Source organism: Papaver somniferum, unplaced genomic scaffold (genome assembly GCF_003573695.1).
Source record: "Papaver somniferum cultivar HN1 unplaced genomic scaffold, ASM357369v1 unplaced-scaffold_107, whole genome shotgun sequence".
In the NCBI taxonomy this organism is placed as follows: domain Eukaryota; kingdom Viridiplantae; phylum Streptophyta; class Magnoliopsida; order Ranunculales; family Papaveraceae; genus Papaver; species Papaver somniferum.
The window spans coordinates 12999074-13022867 of NW_020619603.1; the positions used below are offsets into that span (position 1 = coordinate 12999074).

General features: G+C 35.7%; 2 protein-coding genes across 3 annotated transcripts; both read left to right on the forward strand.

The window, feature by feature from the left end:
• The first annotated feature begins 12825 nt into the window (after window positions 1–12825).
• LOC113328094 (B3 domain-containing protein At1g49475-like) lies at window positions 12826–14700 on the forward strand. The gene is made up of 4 exons (XM_026575185.1): window positions 12826–12921; window positions 13027–13426; window positions 14102–14289; window positions 14458–14700. The coding sequence occupies exons 1-4, from the start codon at window positions 12826–12828 to the stop codon at window positions 14698–14700; spliced, it is 927 nt and encodes a 308-aa protein (XP_026430970.1).
• A 4993-nt stretch (window positions 14701–19693) lies between these two features.
• LOC113328378 lies at window positions 19694–23069 on the forward strand. 2 transcript variants are annotated; one of them, XM_026575495.1, is made up of 8 exons: window positions 19694–20538; window positions 20625–20754; window positions 20847–20951; window positions 21047–21108; window positions 21344–21390; window positions 21622–21773; window positions 22025–22099; window positions 22500–23069. In XM_026575495.1, the coding sequence occupies exons 3-7, from the start codon at window positions 20926–20928 to the stop codon at window positions 22074–22076; spliced, it is 339 nt and encodes a 112-aa protein (XP_026431280.1). In that variant the 5' UTR covers window positions 19694–20538; window positions 20625–20754; window positions 20847–20925; the 3' UTR covers window positions 22077–22099; window positions 22500–23069. The 2 variants fall into 2 exon arrangements, with proteins under 2 accessions (XP_026431280.1, XP_026431281.1); XM_026575496.1 differs by having other exon boundaries at window positions 22515–23069.
• Window positions 23070–23794: the final 725 nt, after the last annotated feature.

The following is a 23794-nucleotide window of genomic DNA, read 5'->3' on the forward strand; positions in this document are numbered from 1 at the left end:
CCTTCTTCTATAAAGCTAGCTGAGAGGAGAAAATCTAACATGATTTGTTCATTCCAAACCAAAAACACTAAAAATCAGACCCATTGAAAAAAATTCAAAGGATCCTAAGACAACCATATTCATATAGCGGCTAACAGAAATTAACAGTGTAGACAAAATAAAAATCACCATTGAAAAAAATCAAAGAATCCTAAGCCAACAGGAAGCATGAAGTTTTGATTAAACAAATCTTTATGGAAAACATGAGTATGAAGAGAGATGCATACAGATGCAGATTAGTATAGAGGAAGAAGAAACAGAAGTTGTAATCAAAGAAAAATCGTATCAACAATACCTAAACTTTGATAAACCAAAACAACATTCAAGATCTAAATTCCTTTACTAAGAAATGAACATCATTTATCAATACATCAACTCAATGAGCATCAATTAACAACCTTCATCATTTAGCACGAGAACTACTACGACAAAGTAAAGTTGAAGAAGAATATGAAAAGATTGTGAGAGGGAGGCGCATGGTTCAACTTGTTTTGAGAGAGAGAAGGAGGAAAGATAAGAGGCTAAAATGAGTGGATAGGAAAGGATTAGGGTTTCTATACGATTTCTATAGAGAGGCCAAATACAGACCGTAGGATTAGATGGAATAAAAACTAGATTGATGGATGGGGTTTATCTCATTGCCACGTCATGGAATATCTCTAGTAGATTCTTGCTGCACATGTACCACGGGACATAAGCCTACGTGTCATTTTTCGATTTTTTTTTTGTTTTTTGTTTTTTTAAAAAGGAAAATATGTGAATTCGTATGAGTATTTCTTTTGAGTTAGTGTCGGTTGGATTATATGTCCTAGTTTTCTATTGGTTGGACTAAAGTCATACAGATTGTGATTTTCATTATTTAAATATACATGCTTCAAAAAGAAAAAGAAAAAAAATCATTTAAGTATAATTATGTTTTTTCTCGTACATCTAAATAATCCGTGATAATTTCGTTTATGTAGTGATTAAATAATTTTTTTCATATGTAACTCGTGATAATTATCGTGATAATTCAATTTTAGTGAAAAGGGATTATAGTCCAGCTTGTTGCTCGGCTACCGACAAGTCTCTTGTCCGATAAGAATCTTTTATACTAATTGTATTTTTAAAGAATTATATCTCCAAACTAAAAGGAAAAAAAAAAGGAAAAAAAAAGATGATACTGTAACTGCTAATCTAATTCAAATAAAATCATTACTTGTGGAGTGGATTAAAATTCTTTTTTTGGACCAAAGTCCTCTTATATAAGGAAGGTATGCATACCCTTGGATCTGACTTTCACGAGATGGTAGTGATACAAATACCCCTCGATCCTGAATCCATGAACTAATCAGAGGTATGCATACTACTGATGGTGGATTTTTTACGACGGTTAAGTTCGTAGCATCTATAATTATGTATCTCTGACCACATCAAAAACATAATAGATTTTATCTCTAGCAACCTGATAGCTGAGTTTGTGTACTTGATAACTAATTCCAACGAGGATTCATAAATTTTGATATTTTACCTCTTCAGTTCATCAGATAGCTAAATCCACCAGTCAATATCGAGTCATTCCGAGTAAAACCATCGAATGTTGAGCAAAATCGAATGACACCAACGAATGTTGAGTCAATACGAGTAAGATCGGTAAATATTGAGTAAATAAGGGAAAGTACGGTATGCATACCCCTTCGGTTTAAGTTCGGGAATAGGGGAAGGTATGCATACCCCTTGGATCTGACTTTCACGAGCTGGCAGTGATACGCATACCCTTGATCCTGAATTCATGAAATAATCATAGTTATGCATACCCGGTAGCAACCTGGCGCCTGAGTTTGTGTACTTGGTATCTAATTCCACAGAGGAACCATTAGTTCTGATATTTTACCTCTCCAGTTCATCAGTTAGCTAAATCCACTGGTTAATAATGAGTCATTCCGAGTAAAATCGGAGAATGTTGAGCGAAATCGAATGTCATAGGGGAATATCGAGTCAATACGAGTAAGTTCGATGAAAAATTAGTCAATAAAGGAAAGTACGGTATGCATACCCCTTGGGTTTGAGTTCGATAATAAGGGAAGGTACGCATACCCCTTGGGTCTGACTTTCGGAAGATGGTCGTGATACACATACCCCTTGAGCCCGAATCATAGGTATGCATACCTGGCAGGGGTGCAGACGGTACGGTTCGGCTCGGTTCTTGACAAGACCGAGTACCTGTACCTCCCTAGCCGCGGTTCCAAAATTTTGGACCGGTACCTGTACCTTGTACCTCAGTTCTGGTACCATTTGGTACACGTCCGGTACCAGGTACGGTTCCGGTACCAGTCGGTACTTTTCCAGACATAAATATATGTCTTCTTCTCTGATAATCTAAGTACCTGTTTTTTACCTATTTTTCAATATATTAAGTATTACTAATATCTCAAATTCTCATTCAAAGCAAAAACTAATAAGTAGCAATATTACTAGCAAACCAAACAAACAATGTCTTGAAAATCTGAAAAAAAGAAGTATCAGTAGGCAGTAGCCACAGACACACACACTAAGTCTTGAAAATGAGAAAATCTGAAGAAAAAAAAGAACAACTAGCAGTGCAGCTAGTGCTGCAGTAGTCTTGAATCTTGATCTTCTAATCCATGTCAGCAGCATTTGTGGTGTCATCAGTGTTGATAGGACCAAGTAACGCTGCAAAAAAAAGCAGTTAGTAACTATTAGACTATATCTATTACTGCCAAACACAAGTAATAATGTAATATGTTACCTTCTGCAATTTCAACATCATCATCCGGTATGTAATCAGATAAAAGATCAAGTTGTATTGGCTTCCTTAGCCAGCTTTGTGTGCAAAGCAAAGCCTCAACTGTCCTTGTAGTTAAAGAGCTTCTACAAGGACTTAAGACTCGTTTTCCTATGCTAAAAGCAGACTCAGAGGCAACAGAAGACACAGGAATGGCTAATATGTCCTTAGCCATATGTCCAAGTATCTTATACTTTATACTGTTGGTCTTCCACCAACCCACTAAGTCAAACTCCTCCTCATCATCTTCTCCTTCACCTTCTTCATACTCATCAATGAAATATTTATCCAACTCTGTTTTTCCCTCATCATCATTTGGGATTTTCTTGAACCTTACTCCTTGACATCAACTCTTTCATACGACTTGGTCCTGTCCCTGGATAGAACTACTTGACTCCTCCTCATGAAATGAATAGACATCCTTATATTATTCAAATAGAATCTTAAAATCCAACTTAACAAGCTTCATAACATATTCAACCTTAGAATAATTCTTCCCATACAAGAGCTCAAGAGCAAATTGTAGTCCTTTTTCTTTCTCTCTAGGATCTAACAACATGGCAAAAAAGGTTGTAGGGTTCATCTTTTCATAATCACCCCAATATTTGTTATACTTCTTAAACATTTTTCCAGCCATAGTAGCAATAAAAGGATCTTCATCTAAATTATCTCTAAACTCAACTAGTTGCTCATATATGATAACTAATTTCCATAAGAAAGTGTTTGTTGTTACCTTAGTTGAGGCTGAAAATGCAACAATGGCATCAAAGAATACTTTCAAACATTTGACAAGGCCTCTGGCAAAGATCCAGTCCTCTTCACATGGAGCAGGTTTCCTCACTACTACCTTCTTCTTCTTCTTTTGTGCCTTCTTCTTCTTTCCTGTCACCTCAATTCTTCTTGTTCTTCTTCACTAAATTATTCTTCTTCTTCACCAACATTAACATCAATATCAAAATCATTAGCATCAGGTATATCTTTCTCACTCTGTTTTGGGTAATAAAACAACTGCCGATATTCCTTGTCATACCTTTCTAACCTAATAAATGCTTTTTCAAACACTTTCACAAGGCAGAAGTTCCATTTCTGGACATGTTATCCCTATAAGTCCTTCCACAATAATTGCAAGTGGCTTCTTCAACATTTCTCCGAGTGAAATGGCGCCATATTTCCATCACTGACAAGAGAAGAGACTTTTAAAAACATTGATCACAATTCAATCTTAGTCTTAGAGAAGCGATTTAATGAACCAACAATTATGTAATTTCTACACAACCACATTCATATTATCTTGTAATTTCCAAACTAAGTTAGCTTATCTATGAACACAAGTAGTTAGACCTAACTCACACGAATAAGACATAATACATGTGACCAAGAAACTTGCAAAGTAATGCAACTACTCTCTCTTACCTATGTAAAACAAGGTCAAGAAATTGCACCAAGCTCCCACAATGGATAGAACCCACAATCCAGCAATCACCTAATAGAAAGCAACAACCTTAATCAACAAGTTGATAAATACCAGAGCCAAAGCAATTTCCAAATCTGATACAAACTTGCACAAACTTTGAACATAATTAAATCATTCTATTGAACCTAACAGAAACAATCAAGTTTCCCAAAATCAAATCTAAGCAATAAACAAAGAAGAACACATACTCCTCAACTAGATCAGTTCTTGAGGCTTCTGAAACTCTACACCCAGTATTTTGGAAAAAAAAAATGAAAAAACAAAAATCCGTCAATCTCAATCACAAAATTACAAATTGAACAAAAAAGATGAAACAAATCAGGTGATTAAGAAAGAAAGAAATAAGGAATTTTCAGTAAAGATTACTTACCCCGTGATTAAGATTCTAAAATTGTTCTTCTTATTTTCTTAACATCGGAAATAGAAAACAGGCAAAAATTGTAGTACAAAGAGATACGAACTCAGTTTGATGAAGAAACAAAGATTTGAGGGTTTTTTTTTACTTAACTTTGGTAGAGAATGGGTTAACAAGAAGAAGTTCTTCTCCTTCTCAGAGAGAGGAGACGAGAAAAAAAGAAAGAATGGGAACTGAAACCCTAACCCTATTATGTTAGTTTATATACCCCCTTTAATATAACGGCTAATACTGATCCCTTATCCCCTAAATCTAACGGTTTTTATTATTCGGGACTTTCGGTCCGGTACGACACGGTACTTGTATTGGACCGTGTACCTGTACCCCCAGACCTCGGTTCCTATTTTTTGGACCGGTACCTATACCTTGTACCTCGGTTCGGTCCAAAACCAGGTACGGTTCCATCGGTTCCGGTTCGGACCGTCGGTCCAGATTGGTTCCTGTGCACCCTTAATACCCGGCATGCATATTGTTGATGGTGGATTTTTGACGACGGTTAAGTTCGTAAAATCGCATCGAGAATTATGTATCTCTGACCACATCAAAAACATAAGAGATTTTATCTCTATCAACCTGGTAGCCTGAGTTTGTGTACTTGATAGCTAATTCCACCGAGGAACCATAAATTCTGATATTTTACCTCTCCATTTTACCTGTTAATTCAAATCAAGTTTCCGTCCACTTCACTTAATTTTGTAAGTTATCCATCAATCTTACCAAATTCGGCCGCCTCAATTAGTTTCAGTCAGATTTCATCGTTTCTTTTTTTTCTAGTTATCCATCATTTTAACTAAACGTCCATTGATTTTAGTCAATTTCACCCGTTATTTATCAATCTTATCCAATATCGCTCAACCTCACTCAGATTTTTCTGGATTCCATGGTTTATATAGTTACCTGTTAATTCTACCCGCTCCCTAGCATTGAGCTTGCTTGATTGACTCGAGTCTTCCAAGCGGATCTTAAAAATGACTTCTTCTTTTTACTTTTAATCGAATACCACATCCACATAAACAATTTTTTTCTTACACATTTGTGCATTTAGTGTTTAGGTGTAGATTTTGGGCCATATGTAGACGTTACGATGGATCTCGATTCAATATTGCTAGTTTAGGGTTCCATTATAGATTTTTAATTATAGTGTCATTGATGAAATTTATTTCGGTTCCAACCAATAGATTTATAATTTCGATGAAAATTGATTAGTGAGTGGTGAACTATACAAAATCAAATGGAAACGAAATAAACAAGCTTTATCCAAATGTATATAAACGAAGTATGAAATCGATGAAATGTGGATGATTCCTATAGGGGAAGGAGTTAGATTTTTTCCCTTTTTCTTTTTGAAGCACGGGAAGAAATTAGATAATTTGTTGATAGAGATCGGATAAACTATACAAAATTGTCAAATTTCAACAATATGGATGAATTCGACAAAATGTTACCGAATGATGTAATTGAAAAGAACTAATATTGAAAATTTTCTTTTTGCCCGATAAATAAAGAAAATTACATGTAAATAACAAAACTGATTTGTCTACCGAGAGAATGTATCTTGGATTCTCCCATATCTCACACCAAAACTTGTCCCCCTGTATTCCTGGCGGTGGATCCCCGGGCTCCCTTATTTGTGTGAGACGCGAGAGAACCCCAGTACATTCTCACGGCCATTGTAGAATTATTCTGTAGATAATCATTATTCCCGAAGTATATTATTAACAAGTAGATTTGACTTGTCATGTAGAAGAAAACAATGTGAACTCACCAAAAGGAAAAAAAGAGAAAAAAATATGAACTCATGGCAAAAGATACCAAGTACGATCCTTGAGATGGATACCCAACCAATAGAATACTTAAGTCTTGAATCCGATGATTGGTATGTTAATATAAGACTTCATGCGGATTACCCCTCAATCGGACGACCACAACTGCAGTTTCTAGTTGAGCGGCAAAAAAAAAGAATTGGCGGACATTTTTGGCGCCAACTTTATTGGATGGTTTCAAATTTTCATTGCCCCCAAAATAATTTGATGTCAAATTCAGCTATTATAAAAATCCCTCTTGAGATCTAGAATTCCTTGTTTCTTTTCCTATCTTATCTTTTGATTATCTTCTAAACCCCAGCACACAAACAAATGAAATACAGACAAAAACATATGAAGCGAGATGATCATCCAAGAAAACTCCTAATCTGTTGATTCAATATATGAAGCGAGATGATCATACAAGAAAACTCTTAATCTGTCGATTCAAAATATGAAGTGAGATGATCATAGAATTGATCAACTCTTGCTGTCATTTTTCTAAGTTTTGTTTTAATTTTGGGGGTTTTCAACATACTGAGTCCGCTTTTAATGGGAAAAATTAAGAGGTTTGGTAATTAATTTGAACAATCTGACCTTAAAAGAGCAATTTTTGCGTTAAGTTAGCATGAATTTTTCAGTGAAAAGTGGATGGTTTATATATTTTTCAGTTCTTCTATGGGTTAAATAGTTAGTTCAATTGGATTTTGGATGGTATAGTAAATGAATTTATTGAAAACATGAGTACCATTTGGATCAAATAGGAAACACAGTACCATTGATATGCTGTATATACGTTTTTGATTTCTGGTTTGTGCTTGTATTTTTGTTCTTATCTCTAGTACTGATATTGGGTTTGTGTTAGAATTTTAATTTCACCGTGTTTAGTTGAAATTTTGATCAGGCATATATAATTTTTGTGTTTACTATGCATAAAACCTAGTAACTAATTGGTGATATTGTCGTAGAGGGTCAAGTATCATCTATTAAGCTTTAGTCATTTCAATAGAAATATGTAAACTTGTAATTCAGTGATGATGAATGGCATATCCGATGCTGATTATTATGACTTGAAATTGAACACCAACAATTTTATCTTGAGGTTTTGGAGTTAAATTCAACTTGAACAGGATTACACAGTACCTAATCACAACAAATTAAGCTGGTGCAAGGATTACATACACCACTTTGTTTCTCCTTCATCATAGCTCACATGGGGAGTGATTTATGCAAACCGTGAGATCAAAACTGAAATCTCATATGGAAACTTCAAATACTGACCTCTCTTTTGAACGGGTGGTGGCTACAATTTGGTGGCTCATAGAGGTTTTACTGATGAATGATTTTTTAGTTGGTAGTCCTTACCCCTCAAAGTAAATACCAACACGAGTACTTATGTAATTGCTCTTGTTTACTTGATTTAAATATCGAGCGACCAGATACTTTTGGTACTTGCTGAGAATTAATGGGTACACGTAAAAAGCAACAAACTTTTTAGGTAGTCGGAAAGTTAGTTGCTCGACTGTTAAAGCGACTCAAATTTTGGTATCTTGCTAAGATTTTGGTCGCTTAAGCTAGATTTTCTTGTAGTGCTAATTTTCCAAGCCCGAAATGAATTTTACTATCTAATTGCATCCTGTGAAGCCCAAATTAGTCCAGTTCCATGCAAATAAAAAGAGAAGAAGAAAAATTATCTTCCATACATTCAAGACAACCACTTAATACCGAGAAGAAACCCCAAAATTCTTTTGAGGAACCAGACTCGGTTCAAAATTTTCCATAAATTTGATTAACTTCGACAAATTTAACTATTGTGCTGGAATCTATTGTGTTAGAGTCTTTTTCCTACAATGTTTTGTAATTTTGACCTAGGTGTTGATGGTGATTTTTAGTTTAGGGTTAAAATCATAAAACCTTGCATCTGATGTGACATCACTCTACAAGGAAGCGGTGCTGCGAGTACTAACCTCTCCACCGACATATTTATTGAGCCGCTCAATGTACTTTTATCCATAATACTCTGTAGATTTCAGCACCTCGCCAATACAAGACCCACTGAGTACTTTCCTGTGCTATGTTCCCCAGCAAAACCCTTAAATCGGTATGGCATGATGGATTTATGTTCACTCGCAGCGGAGTAGCATGAACCTCCAAGTACCAAAGTTAAGGCCATCGCACAAAATGCTCAGATGGAAAGCACACTGCATTCTGTAGATAAGGATTTTTGTGTGGCAGCATATAAAATCCAGCCAATTATTGTGATAACTCATAAACCCGACTAAGTTGCGAAACTAGGATTTCGCGCCCCGCGCACTATACTAGACCACGTTGGTCGAAACTATTCTTTGCCAAACTAGGCAACCAATCCGCCCCAGCGCACTAAAAGTGTGTCCGCGCCCTAGCATGCTGACCCTCTTTCCATAGACCAATCAGGTCGCTTCAAATCCGCCCCAGCGCACTAAGATAGTCATGATCGACGGGTACCTTTCCTCCTGAGATGCAATCCAGCCATCCAAGTTCGCCACCTAACTAACATGGCATGTGACAAATTTTGAGCGACCATGACGCCAAACCCTAAACTAGCACGTCGTTATGCCACGGATACTGGCATGACACCCTACCACAGCTACTAGCACGTCACTATGCCATGGCTACTGGCATGCCACCATGCCACAGCTACTAGCACGTCGCTATGCCACGGCTACTGGCATGCCACCATGCCACAGCTACTAGCACGTCGCTATGCCATGGCCACTGGCATGCCACCATGCACAATAACAACCTTCTACACGTTTTCCACGAAAACACTCGATACATCAAAACATGTCACAAACAGGGGGATACTCATCAGGGTATTGGTCTGACGGTTTACAACGTGCAGCGTGCAATGCGCCCGTTACAAGAGAGAGTCATGAAGTAGGGAAATTAGTGGTGGTAAAAGTAACGATGTAACCAATAATTTCCTTCATCATGGAAGCATAATGACTGACGGTTACACGAATTCACTTCCCTCATCATGGAAGCATAACGCCTCACGGTTACACGTTACTCTTTTCTTCCACCACTCAAACGTTTCGACTTCCTACGAGACCAGGGTACGTTTTGTTACGACTTGTATAAATAAGTCTCACATATTTCCACCAAACGACAAGTTTTGTTCAGGAGAACAATACCACATCCATAAATCACCTGGTAGCTTTCCATTCAGCTCACCAGTTCAATTTTTTGATACAAATCACCAAAAACACCACACTTCCAGAATCAACTATTCTGGTCTCAATACTTTCTTCGCTTCCCTCCCTAAGACCAACCCTTCTCCTTCACTTTGTTACCGAAGCAAGCCTGGAACGACCATTTCTTTGTTTAGGATAAGATTGTACAGATTGATCTCTCGAATCAAAAATACTCCCTGCAGTACGTTGTTTTGGGTTTAAATTCGTTTCTCACCCACATACCCGAAATTACGGAAATCAGCAGAAACTGTTTTCTCCCACAAACATTAGGGTCAAAATTAAGAATAGGGTTCATGTCAATTTTTTCAGGGGTTTTAGTATATTTCATTTTGTATGGGAACTTAATAAATTGGGTGTGCATTATTTCAACATAACTAGTGTTTAATCAAAGGTATTTGGTTAAATTTAACAGCTTGATAGCTTTTATTTTTATTTGATGTTTAATTTAGTATAATAAAAGAATGGGCTTATTGGTGTTTCTATTTGTTGTATCAGCAGAATTTCAGTTTGAAAATTGGGTTGAAAATAGTTGGTTACCTTCATCAAAAACTAGGCTTAAGGCATATTTTTGTATATGCACATGTCAAAAAAAAGTTGTTTGACATACCAGGTGGCATGACAAACTAATTGTGCCACTAGGGGGAAACCACGGAGCGACCAAGATTCTAACGAGCGATGTTGACTATAACGCCAGCGATAAAGTCTTTATCGCCAGCGCTGCCATGATTATCGCTCGATGTTGACTCTAGCGCCAACGGCTAGTTCTTTATCGCTATAAATAGGTAATTTTCAATATCAGAACATATATACCCCAAATAAATTTGCACAAAATTTTTCTCTAATTCTCTCTTTCGCAATCTAAATTTCTATATTTCTCTCTTTCTCAATCTAATTGATTTGGCAACACAACTAGATTTTTCCGGAGTAGAGCATGAACGTGTCGTAAAAAGATATGTGATAGTTATAAAGAAATAGGGAAGAAGCAAAGAAGTCTTCAAGTTTTGGATATTAACCAAGTCAAACCCGCAACTAAGAAAAGACAAAGAAAAGAAATTTGAAGTTCAAGAAGAAGATAAATAGAGGAAACTTCGTTCATGAGCGCATTGATCAGAAGTTTGGTGAAATGAAGAAGATTAACAAGATGAAGAACATTGTCCCAAATTTTTATTTTTAAAGTTTATATTTCAAAGTATTATTGGCTAGTTTTATGTCTTGTAAAATGACTATTAATGATTATATCGAAGTTTAATGAATTTGAAAATTTGACGAGTATTGTAGAAAATTAAGCTTAATTCTATTCTTAATCCAATCTTACATTTTAATTAAAGATACATTTATTAATAGTTTAAACAAATATTAAAATTTAGTACTTAAACAATTATGAAATTCAAACATAAGAACTTAAGCGGATAATTGAGGAATTAAAACATAAATATTGGACAATATTTGGGAAAACATAACGAAATCTCGAAACAACTTCCAAATTGGAAGTATTTTTCGTAGATGTGACAATATTTCGCAGGACACTTTTGTCGAAGTTCCATCATGGTTTCACCATCCTTACGACATCTTTGTTGAAGTTCTATCATGGATTCACCATTTCTCAAATTTGGACCTTCTTGATGGAGTAGAACAACAAACCTAGTAACTTCCTGATTGATTGTAGAGAAGCGCTGACTCAACTCTGAAACATCACGATTGGTGAGGTTCATTGTTTGTTCTTGAAAATTCCTGCAAATACGTTCATCCTCCGTAGTATTGAATTTTGATTTTTGCCTTATTTGACTTCTCCTAATTTGACTTCTTCTAAATTGACTTCTCCTAATTTGACTTCTCCTAATTTCACTTTGCACATTGGCACGATTAACAACTCTTTGATTTTCAGCAGCACGTTCGGTTGCTATGAACTCAGCTATGTTCATATTATCATCCATGTTCTATGAGGAATTGGAAGAGTGATGAAAAGAATTGGAGATTGAGAAATTCTAGAGAGATTTAGAAATTCTGGTATGGAACCGTTGGATGAAAATCTGATAAGCGATGATCAGACCAGCGAGCGGCAGCTTGACTAGTGCTGGCGCTTTAATGACCAGCGAGCGTGATTATGACATCGAGCGATGAACTATCTATCGCACTCTGAAAACTCCAACGTGTATGCCTATATGTTATTTCTAACATATAGGTACATAGGTTTGGCAGTTTGCCATACTCATAATGGGTGCATATATACCAAATATCAGATTTTGACATCTGCATAGGAATATGCTTAATATGACTCATTCATTGGTCTATATTTCCAAATTTAATTCGTTACTGCTATTTCCAATTTTAATTCATTACTGCTACGTACAATGGAATCTTTTTTTGGCTTGATCTTTTTGTTATGTATTATTTTGTTTGCTACCCCTATCTAGAAATTTTGGATTCGCCGTTTCTATCACGACACATGAAGTTACCGTGCTGCGAGGGTGCTGGGCTAGGTTGGGCTCAAATTTTAACGTGGGGAGCTGGGCTAGGCTCGTAATTGACACCTCTAGTCTAGATTTTACCGTTAAGTAACAAGTGTATATTTCTGCAACTGGTTCACTAGACAAATGTAAGAATTTCAATTTTCAAAAATTTAAATTTAGCTTATTTTGAACTTAGACTCTTAAATCTTTTGTTCCCAACACTAATGAGCTGGAATGGGTTTTGAAATCATGTTTACAGAGGCTAGAGCTGAACATACCCTATCCTAACCCACCTCTTCGATCCAGAGATTCCAGACCTACAGAATTTCTAAATACTCTCTCACTGGTACCACCAGCACCACCCTCGTCTCAGCCGAAATTGTAAGGATTCAAGGAACCACCTCAATTACGAACTGCCGAGAAGCTAAGAACAATCCCATCCTCCTCCTCCAAAATACAAAAAAGTAAGAACTTGCATGCAACCCCATTTTTCTTTTCCCTTTTTTTTCCAATTAAATTGAATTTAAAGCTTTTAATTCACAACATAATCCACTGAAATGTAGTTATAAATTGAATTTGGATCAGTGCATGTTAAAACTTGAAACCACAATGAGCAGAAGAAGAGAAATGGGAGAAACTACTGAGTGGTCAAGTTTGCGAGAAGAGCAGAGACCCAAGTTCTCCATCATTATTCATAACGCCATCATTCAAAATGGATCTTTTGTAAGTCATGATATAACTAACCTTTTGGACCGTAATTGGGTGATGATTACTTCTTGTTTAATCTTGTGATTTCTATTTTAATTAGACTAGTGAACTTGTGTGTAGGAGTTACCGACACAATTTGTCAAAAGAATCGAAAAGGATCTCGTAGATGATAGTATTGCAATTCTCAGAGTTTCTAATGGTGGTGAATGGAGAATTAAAATGACAAGGGTATCGGATGTGAATAATGGTGGTGGTGGTGTTTGGTTTAGAACGGGAATTGTGAAGTTTATTGATTACTACTCCATGTCTCCTGGCCACTTTTTAGTTTTTAGATATGATGGGAATTTACAATTTCATGTCCTTATTTTCGATATGACGGGTAATGAAATCGATTACCATCTATATGCGGGTAATGATCCCTCTGAGCACTTCAATGACATAGATAATTCCTACAACATTGAGAGTTTCAAGACCAAAGAAGATGTACATTACGTGGAGATTTCGAGTGGCTCTCCTACAGGTAACTCTTTCGTAAACTAATTTTCTTCTTTTGTCAACAAAGGGATAGTTTTATAATGTAAGAAAAACTACTCCCTCTGTCTCGAGTGAGGTAGTATAGTGTATAGTGACATTAGTATATTGAAATTTGTACTAAATACACTCTTTAGTGACATAGATATATACACTGGCGTCTTTGTAGTTTCCTTCGGCTTTTCTCTATGACTGGACTACATTAGTATATTGAAATTTGTACTAAATACACTCTTTAGTGACATAGATAAATAGACTGGTGTCTTTGGAGTTTCCTTCGGCTTTTCTCTATGATTGGATTACATATATTAGCTGGCCTATAACTATAAGTTAGTCCAGAAGGCATACTCAGGTATTTGATGGACAATTTTTCTTCTGGAAACCCAAATGAGTTTTATTCTACTGTATTGAAAGAAGGTCTTCCCAATTGAAATAGCAGACCTCTTGGCACTGATATAAACTCAGAATCGAACCAGGTTATATTTGATTCCATTGATGAATAACACAATATTGTGTGCGAACAACAACCGATGAGATATACTTGTTCCATTGTGACTCACTTGAAGCTTTCAATTAGTCAAAACCTCAGCCTTACTGATTAATCTACATAGACCCTACATCACCATTAGTAAAAAAAAGGCTGACAGTTATAATGTCAATGCAGATACAGATGAATCAGCAAAAGATGATGTTGCTAAGAAGCCATCATGTTCATCAAAAAATAATAGAAGTAAATCACCAAACACCAAGGATTATGTTGTTCGTGCAGATGCAATAGTGGGCGGATTCACTTCAAGATACCCTTTTTTCAGAGTTATAATGCAGATATCTTATTTGAAGCATTGTTATATGGTAAGTTTTTTCCGAAACTATCTCAGCAGTAAAGCTTTCCTGATTAACTTAGTAAAACAGAATAATCTTACCCTGGATCACATTTTGGGTGCTTCTCATATAAAATTTTCATCCCATCTATTGACTGCAAAGTTTTATTTATTTTTTTCAAAATTTGGTATTGTGCAGCCAATACCATTTGGAATTGGAAGAATGTACTTTTCCGATGACGTGACAGAATTTAAAGTTGAAGCTTCTGATGGGCGATTATGGAAAATTGGAGTTGTTCGTTCAAAGACAGGTGACATGAGGTTCTGCAAAGGTGTTAGTACCTTGGTGAAGAAAAATGGTTTGAACTTGAAGTTAGGAGACGTATTGATTTTTGAAATCGTTGAAAAGAGATGCTTAAAGGTTAATGTTTTCAGCTACTGATGGAAATGTTCAACACATGATCCGATCAGTGACATCATCGATCACAATGTTTAAGAAGCTTCATGGCCTACTTAATTCGTAGTATTAATGCACACGCTTGTTGTAAATAGTGTTTCATCTATGTTGTTGTAGTATTCGATGTATTATCTATGTTTGCGGTAACCTATTTTCTTCTTTAAAAGGCGATGTTTGTTGTATGGGTGTTTAATTTATATAGTACTAGGTACACCCTGGCCTACGGCCGTGGCTCAACCTTTTTCGTTTTGTTGTTTGATCGGCTGGTCCGTATTCTACCAAAATCTTTTTTTAGTCATTCGTAAAACTAATTAGATTATAACGGTCAAACATCGAGCTTATAAGTTAGTTCGGACTTGCGTCCCTAGTATTTGTGGTTGTGTCAAATTAGTCGGGGCTTACAGCCTCGACCGTGGTCCCTTGAGGATACCATAGTATTTTGTTGATCGGGTCAAATTAGTCGGGGCCGTGGTCCCTTGAGAATACTATAGTATTTTGTTAGTCAGGTCAAATTAGCCGGGGCTTACAACCCCGACCGTGGCCCTTATACATTCCCTAATGTTTTGTTGGTCGGGGTTGTGACACTTAAATCTCGCACATAAATTTTTACCATGCTTTTTATTTTATTTATTTTTTAAAAATAGCTTTTAGATTAGTTGAGGCTAACTTAACTTTTCTTGAGAAAGTTATGGTACAAATCATTATGCTTATTGGATGATTGAACGTTCGATGGACCAGAGTATATCTGGTGTATACGAATAATCTTCATGGAGGGTCATCCACCAAACATAAGCCAAACAGACCCTTAACCATATGTTTTTCGTGAAGATGTATTAGTAAGGAGATATTTCGTTGCATAAAACATAAAACCTCTTACCCAATTCACTCCTCTTCCTCTATTAGGTTTTCTTTCTTCTCTTTTCCTCTTTAGACCAATTTTTTTTTTAAATCATTAGTTCTGTTTTCTTTTATTTCACCGTATCCATCCTTTAAATCATCCATAATAATAAATTAGTATTAATAACTCAGTATTATTATGATATAGAGAGACGAAGTTAAGAATTAGAAGTCGTTAATGGAGGGGAAGAACTATAGATAGAAGACCATCTGTTGGTGAAACCGTTAAAGAATGACGCTCTTCTATTCTATAAATACATCTACTTAGTGTTAGCCTATATTAACGGAAACTTATTCAAATTAGGAAATCCGACGCTGCAGTCAAATTAAGAAAAATCCAAGGATCCGACGTCGTTAAATAATCTTTAGAATCATATTTTTATTACGAAGCCAAGGGATCGGACGGACGTCTATATATGACATATAACCGATCAATCTCCATCGTGGGATGACGAAATCGATGGTCGGATTTGTAAGGCTACACACACCACTTATTTTTATAATATAGATTGGCATTAAGATAAATTGGGTCAATCGCCCAAATAATTTTAAAACATGGTTTTAATGGACGAGTAAAAAATTAGTACGGGTGAAATGAACAACAAAAAAATAATAAAAATAAATCTGGGTTCATCCTGGCATAAACTTAGAAAATAGCGAGGGTAAAACTGGATGCATCTTAATGTAAATTTAAAATAAGAAAAAATATTTAAAAATGGATAGGATAAAACTGGTTACATACTGACTATTTTTACATTATCGTCCATTAAACAGTATCAAATTTTACATGTCTTTTTCTTCCAAGACCTGTCGCCGTTATTGGGTTAATCGACCAATTTTGTATTCTTTTAATCTCATACCCCTTCTACAAACAAGGAACCTAGCTAAATGGATAGGATTACCCTGTTGTACACCAAAACCTCCAAAAGAAAACGAATGAATATCTTAGACCAACAAAACCTCCAAAGGAAGACGAATGAAGATCTTATTTAGCCTTACTTGTGTGGAAATGATTTATGCACTATTTTGGATATAAATAGCCTAGCATTTTTAGGGACGATCCTAAAAGAATTAAGGGCGACCAATAAAAAAAAATAGGGTCAGCCAAACGTAAGACATTGTTACCTTTTATCTCTGATTTTTCAAAATGGCAAATATGCCTCCAACAATCGGTAGCCAACACGTAGTTAACTAAACAAATCGGTAGATAAATTTACAATCGTTAGTTAGTGTATATATATATATATGTATTGTTTGGATTTGTTTTTCGAGTTAATGTGTGTGTATATATATATATATAGATTTTGCAATTCAAAAAGGACTTGCGGCACATTTTGTTGCTCGCTTGCCTACTATGTAATTTTTTCTTAAGTTTTCTAACTAGTTTCACCAGAGGATTACAAAAAATAGTAGAAAAAAAAGGGGGAAAAATCATTTTTTCTTAAATTAACAACAAACATGGATCTATATGAAGAAGTAGGTTAGAAACATCATGAAAAATATCATGTTGAAGGTTCAACGCTGATTACAAAGAAGACTAAATGCACTCAGCGGCATTAACGTCTCAGAATCTGTAGATAATATAGTACTTTATCTACAAATTATATCCTTCTGTTCAAATGGATAAGCACAATCGGTAGTCTTGTGATGTTCATTATCTTCCGATTATACAGTCGATAGTCTCGTGATATATATTATCAACATATTGTACAATCGGTAGTTTCGTAATGTTTATTAACTACCAATTAGACATTCGGTATTTTCGTGATGTTCATTTTCTACCGATTGTGATAGTAGCCCCAAATTATCTACCGATTATGGTAGTAGCCCCAAATTCAAAATTTTCAAAAACTAGTGGAATTTTGCATTTTCTCTATTTTCACAATCGGTAGTTTCGTAATGTTTATTAACTACCAATTAAACATTCGGTATTTTCGTGATGTTCATTTTCTACCGATTGTGATAGTAGCCCCAAATTAAAAAAAATCAAAAATTAATGAAATTTTGCATTTTTCTATTTTCACAATCGGTAGTTCCATAATGTTCATTATATACCGATTGTGATAGTAGCCCCAAATTCAAAATGTTCAAAAACTAGTGGAATTTTGCATTTCTCTATTTTCACAATCGGTAGTTTCGTAATGTTCATTTTTTACCGATAGTGATAGTAGCCCCGAATTAAAAAAAATTCAAAAATTAGTGAAATTTTGCATTTTTCTATTTTCACAATCGGTAGTTCCATAATGTTCATTATATACTGATTGTGGTAGTAGTCTCATATTCAAAATTTTCAAAAACTAGTGGAATTTTCTATTTCTCTATTTTCACAATCGGTAGTTTCTTGATGTTAATTGCTTACCGATTGTACAATAGGTAGTTTCGTGATGTTTATTACCTAACGACTATGGTAGTCGCCCCATATTCGAAATTTTCAAAAACCAATGGATTTTGAATTCTCTATTTTCACAATCGGCAGTTTCGTGATGTTTATTATCTACCCCCAAATTAATTTTTTTCGAAACAAATCAAAGAAGAGTAGAATACAGTCATAATCAGTTGATAAAACCAAAACTAAACTACCGACTGTGAAAGGACATATAACCATATCTATGGAATGTAAATAAAAAAAATACCCCTAATTTTTTCTGGGTCGCCCCGAAAAATTCTAGGATAAATAATAGTAATTGAACTTCTTCTTTCTCTATAGAGTTGCACGTATATGCTTAGGATTTGAATTAGATATCTTGGATTGATCGAAATGGCACCTCCCGTGGTAGATACAGATTATCAATGTAAAGCTAAGAAACTACAACATTTATGGTGGATGAACATGACAAAGTGCTATCTGTGCGTAAGTGCCCCGGATGCTTATCAAAGTGTTTTGTATGGAAATTAGGATCTGAACTCCCTCCAGAAGTGATCATCCTTTCTTAAGTTAAATAAAAATATTGTTTTCACATACTAAACTGAATATATGTAACCCAGCCTAACACGATGATTTAACAACAAATCTGAGTATCAACTCAAAGATATTTTGTAAAATAAATTTAAAGTAAAAACAATAAATTTAAAGTAAAAAAAAATATCTTCTTCATTTCTTGGTACCAAATTCCTCTACAAATATGGGATATGGGGACAAAAGCAGGAGCGCTGGATGATGAAGTGGAAGACAACCAATCGAAGGCATCAAGGTGGAGCATTAGGAGTAGCACTTGGTGGTAAAATCGAAGGAAAGAGGATCTTAATTTTCTGAAAGGAGAGAGAATCGAAGGACAACTACTCTTCGGATATGGCTGTGTTAAAATCTGCGGGCATCTACCCTCCTTTAAAATATTAAGTCATATGAGTTCTCACGTCGCACGGTGAGTGTAATACCCCACTCAAATTAAATTAGATAAAAGTTTTGGGTATTAGTAAACCTGGTGAGAACACTGGCTGAATTCTATTAGTTGGGACATTAAAAATTGGATCTGTATTTAACTGGCCGTTAATAACACAGTTAACAAAAATGTGGGTATACAATACTTTTGTTCATTTTTGTGGCTAAAAAATTCATTACACTTCCAGGGGTTAGTCCACGAATGAGTTGAAGGGAGTTTAATGTATTTTGAATCTTGGGGATTTTGAGGGAGTGTAAGAGAGTTTGGTGTGTTGAGTGTAGGGAGTTTGAGAGACTCTCCCAAAATCTCTACTTTTTTGAGAGATTTGGAGTGAGTCAAAAATACACTATAAACTCCCCAGAACTCCAAAAAAAAAACAAACTCCCTATTATTCTAATTTTTACCACTAACAGGGAGTTTAAGAGTTTCTTTCAAAGTCCCCCACGACTAACGGGGTTTTTTAGGAAGTTTGGGAGATTCTTCTAAACTCTCCCACGACTAACGGGGATTTTGAGACTCCCTCGAACTCCCTCACGACTAACGGGAAAAAACACAACTACACCCAACTCCCCCAACTCCCTTGAGGACTAACACCCTGTTCGTTTTTTATACCGAATATTAACTGTACGTTAATTGACACCGTTAGTGTGGACAATACCTACATCAGAAACTAGACCTAAAGCTAACAGAGACACAAAAATATCGACGTGAGTTTTGTTCTGTTCTTGTTCTCTTTCTTCTGTTCTTCATGTTTTTCTCCCTGTTGAACTCAAATTCCAATGAATAACTTTTTATTTTATTTTTTTTGTGAGGGATTCATGTAAATCTTGAGATCCAGATAAATCGAAGAAGAGGGTGATGAATCTGGAAGCCAATTGAGCTCTGAAAGATGAAGAAATCAGAAGAAATAGAAATTAGGGTTTCTGCTAGAATTGAATAAGTTGTTTTTAGAATATGCAGATGGAGATTAGAGATGGGTATTGTGTGTTGAGAGTAAGGGAGGAGATTTAGCTACTGATTCTCAACTCACATGGAAGAATTAGTGAATTAGGGTTTTATGAGAATCAGTGATGTCCATGAGAAAATTTATTTTTCCGTCCGCTGCGGATTTTTTCTTATATCGATCTAAAAGAGAAAGCATCCTCCTTCTTTCACACTTTCTATTAAAAGCTCCGAGCCCGAGCACAAGAAACAGAAGACCGTGCTCATGGATTTTAGGGCGCGTTTCAAAGGGTTTATGAAGAATTAGAAGATGAGTTCAATGGAAATCAACAGGTAGGTAATGAGGTGCTGGTTGTCTGTTTCAAATATGAGGGAAAATGATTGAGAAATTAAGAGATAGATGAAGCAGATGGATTTGATCTGAGATTTGAGAATCAACGAATTGTTGGTAGTAATGTTCTGATTAATTCAGTTCTATGATTTGACGGAGATGGTGATTCAGAAAACAATCAATCAAGAAGGAAATCACTAATTCGTCTTTGCAGGGAATTAGGTTTGGGACATCAAGTCTCTCCATACTTCCATTGTGGAAAACTAAATCCGGGTTCGTATACTAATTTTATTCATCGATTGATTCACCTCTTTATGAAGAGTGATGGAGCTAACTTTTTTTTATTTTTTATTTTGCAGGATTTGTAAGGTTATTGAATCGGGAAATGATGCAGAACCAGATGATGTAGAGATAAAAGGACCTGAACTTAATGCCAAAGATGCCAAATGATTCTAAACTCCCTGGAAACTATTGAGAAAATAATTGCTGGTAAGGTGTTTGATATAATGGTTCAATGAGGATGTAAGTTTGTGGGTTGATTTAAATGTGGATTTTGTTTTGTTTTTGATGGATGAGAACAGGAGGTCAGTTGGAGAAACTGAATTTAAAGTTTATTTGAGGAAAATTGGATTGGGATTAACAGGGAAGAAAAACGTTCTTATGGATCGAATTAAGGAACATCTTGGGTAATAAGGAATTACATTGTATTGTATCTCATTTTGGTTTTTTTGATTTGATGTTGCATTGATCTAATTTGGTTATTCACTATTTGTAAGTGCAGGATCATAAATGGTGGTGGAGAACAGAAGTATCTGGTGTCTAGCTTTGTGTACAACTGCAAAGGTCAGTATGATTGATAGATTTTATGGTGGTCTTCTTCTGGGCCTGAAAAAAGTATGCAAAAAATGCATAATGCTGGATACCGCAAAACTTTGAAAAGTTTGAAGAGGTGTCTCATAATCTGCTAATAAATTTGTTTTTATGTATTTAAGTACTTTATGCTGATCAGTGTTATTTCAAAAAAAAAAAATCATTTTCTTTTTTTTCTTTGCCTGCATAAAAGATCTTTGTATTGCAGGCTGGAAATCATTTCATGCCTCATCTGAATCAGGACAATGGAGAAAGGTATTTTAATATCAAGAAAATATCAGCCGATTACTTTGATTTTCTAGAACGTGATTTAGAAGAGGAATCAAGCTTTACTCTTAGGAAATCAACATGAGATGTATCAATATATATATAAAGGGAATACAGTAACACGAATTGATTTATGAATTGGTTATGATTTTTTGTTATCAAGTGAAATTTGATCATCAGATCCAATGAGTAAAAAGTATCTTTACTCATTTTATGTAGGTGTCATGTAGGTGGAAGATAGAATATGCTGATGTTATGAATTGGAACTGCATACCTAACTGGAATCACTGCATTTTTGAAGCCTATAACCAATATTGTTCTCTATTAAGAAAGTTTAATTGTAAGCTTCATAGATGCTTCGTCTATGCAAGGTACTTTTTACTCTATACAAGATGTTTTCCAGTAAATGGCAAAATTTTAAATAGGTTCAAGAGTTTAATGTTGTACAGAAACAAGATCCAAAACAACATAGAGTTTTTTTGGGGTTAATTAATCAGGAAGAGGACATAACATCTGGATTTTCATAGCTCGCCATTTTTTTAATTTGTTATCGACTAACCTCTTTTAGTCTATTATTTTCTACGAAAACTTCTCTTGACTGTTATTGTTATTTGTTTTGCAGGAAACATCAAAATAAAGAGCTCAGTATGAGGTGCCCTTGGTTTTACACTTGATGGATACGAAAACTTCTGCACAGGCAAGTTTAACTCTTCCTAAATAATCTCAATGATAATCATCATATGGTTTGTTTACTAGGCTGCCTACTCAAGCAAGTTGTTGTTTATCTACTTTGTATTTTTCTTTATATATGATGCTGTATGTCTTGGTAGGTTTGATTAGATCTGATTTTGATGTTTTAGCTAATTAAAATGATACGAGGTGGACATAATGACGGTAAAATTAGGTCATAGACTCATAGATCAACCTTTGAATGGTTCTCTTTATAAAGGTGCAACCAGAATGCTCATCCTCGACCTATTTTTTCTTTGGTTCCGACTTCTTTGATTAAATCCTTTTCCACAGTTACACGTTTGTTATTTATAAATTAGTAATCCCTTTCTTAGACATTTGAATCCTTTGGTTAATTTGAATTACAGGTGATATATGGTCAGGTTCTGAAGGTGACATATAGAAGCAAGCCACATCAAATCAAAAATCTTAAGCATGCATCGGGGCCACACCAAATCAAAGATCCTAAGCGACGGGGCAAGGCGAAGCCGCACCAATCAAAAATCCTAAGCTACAGGGCGGGGCGGGGCAAATCCCTGGGACTAAATCAAAAGTTTACTGGTGTTATTATTCAATCGATGTTATGGCATAGACGTTATATAAAATGTTTATCTCATAAGATGGTGATTAGAAGTTTTTTCTCCTTTTAAATTTGTGTTGCCTACTGCTTAAATGGAAATGGAACTTTCTATGTTGAGCAAGGAAAATTCAAGCTCTTATATATGTGGACTTGGCGTTACACGTTCTTTGATCCCCCTCGGACTTCTTTCCAGGTGCTGCGATAAATTTCTAAGGAAGACCTAATAAATTAATAAAAGCAGATTATTTTGTAATTTTTCTAACTCAGGCTACTGGGCACTGCACCTGTTAATTTGTTTGGGTGTTGGTGTTCGCTATTTTATCATTTTGTTTGCTACCTATTATATGCCTTAATTATAGTACGGAATAGAGAGCCTATTTGGAATCTTTATCAAAGAGTTCAGTTCGTTTGGATGATATTCATTTTACCCATATCAGAATTTGTATCCTCATTTTAAAAATTATGGAAAGAGTTAATCATAAAATATGCATCGGTCAAAAATCCTAAACCTGCATCAGGAGTGGGAGGCGAGGCGAGGCCGAGCGGCGCAAAATCAAAAATCCTAAGCGACGGGACGGGGCGAGCCGAAGCTGAGCACACCAAATCAGAAATCTTAAGCATACATCGGGATGGAAAAGCGAAGCCGAGCCACACCAAATCAAAAATGGATGGGGGTGGGGCGAGTTGAAGCCGACCCGCACCAAATCTGAAATCCTAAGCATGCATCGGGACGGGCAAGAAAAAGCCGAGCCAAGCATGCATTGTGACGTGACGAGGCAAAGCCACGCGATACCAAATGAAAATGCACGACAGGCCACTTCACACCAAACCAATACTATGGTAAAAGTAAGAAAAGAAAGAAATGATGATAGATGGTTTTCGGGTACGGCCGGCGCGTAGCACGGGCACAAAATCTAGTCCAACTCAAAACCAATTGGCAATGAGTGAAGCGGCCCTTCCATATTATATTTTAAGTTAATTAAGCGGATTATAGCGATGTGGAACTATTTGTCCTTTCACACGCCCCCTCACGTGTAAGGCCAGTCACTGGGCCTCACACGTGGACCTACGTACGAGTTACCA

Excerpts from the sequence above, each read along its gene's own strand:
- LOC113328094 (XM_026575185.1), top strand. The coding sequence starts at position 12,826 with ATGGGAGAAACTACTGAGTGGTCAAGTTTGCGAGAAGAGCAGAGACCC. Across the intron at positions 12,922-13,026 it reads TCATTCAAAATGGATCTTTT|GAGTTACCGACACAATTTGT; the intron begins GTAAGTCATGAT and ends ACTTGTGTGTAG. Across the intron at positions 14,290-14,457 it reads ATTTGAAGCATTGTTATATG|CCAATACCATTTGGAATTGG; the intron begins GTAAGTTTTTTC and ends GGTATTGTGCAG.
- LOC113328378 (XM_026575495.1), top strand. The coding sequence starts at position 20,926 with ATGGATCGAATTAAGGAACATCTTGG. Across the intron at positions 21,109-21,343 it reads CTTTGTGTACAACTGCAAAG|GCTGGAAATCATTTCATGCC; the intron begins GTCAGTATGATT and ends TTTGTATTGCAG. Across the intron at positions 21,774-22,024 it reads AGATGCTTCGTCTATGCAAG|GAAACATCAAAATAAAGAGC; the intron begins GTACTTTTTACT and ends TTTGTTTTGCAG.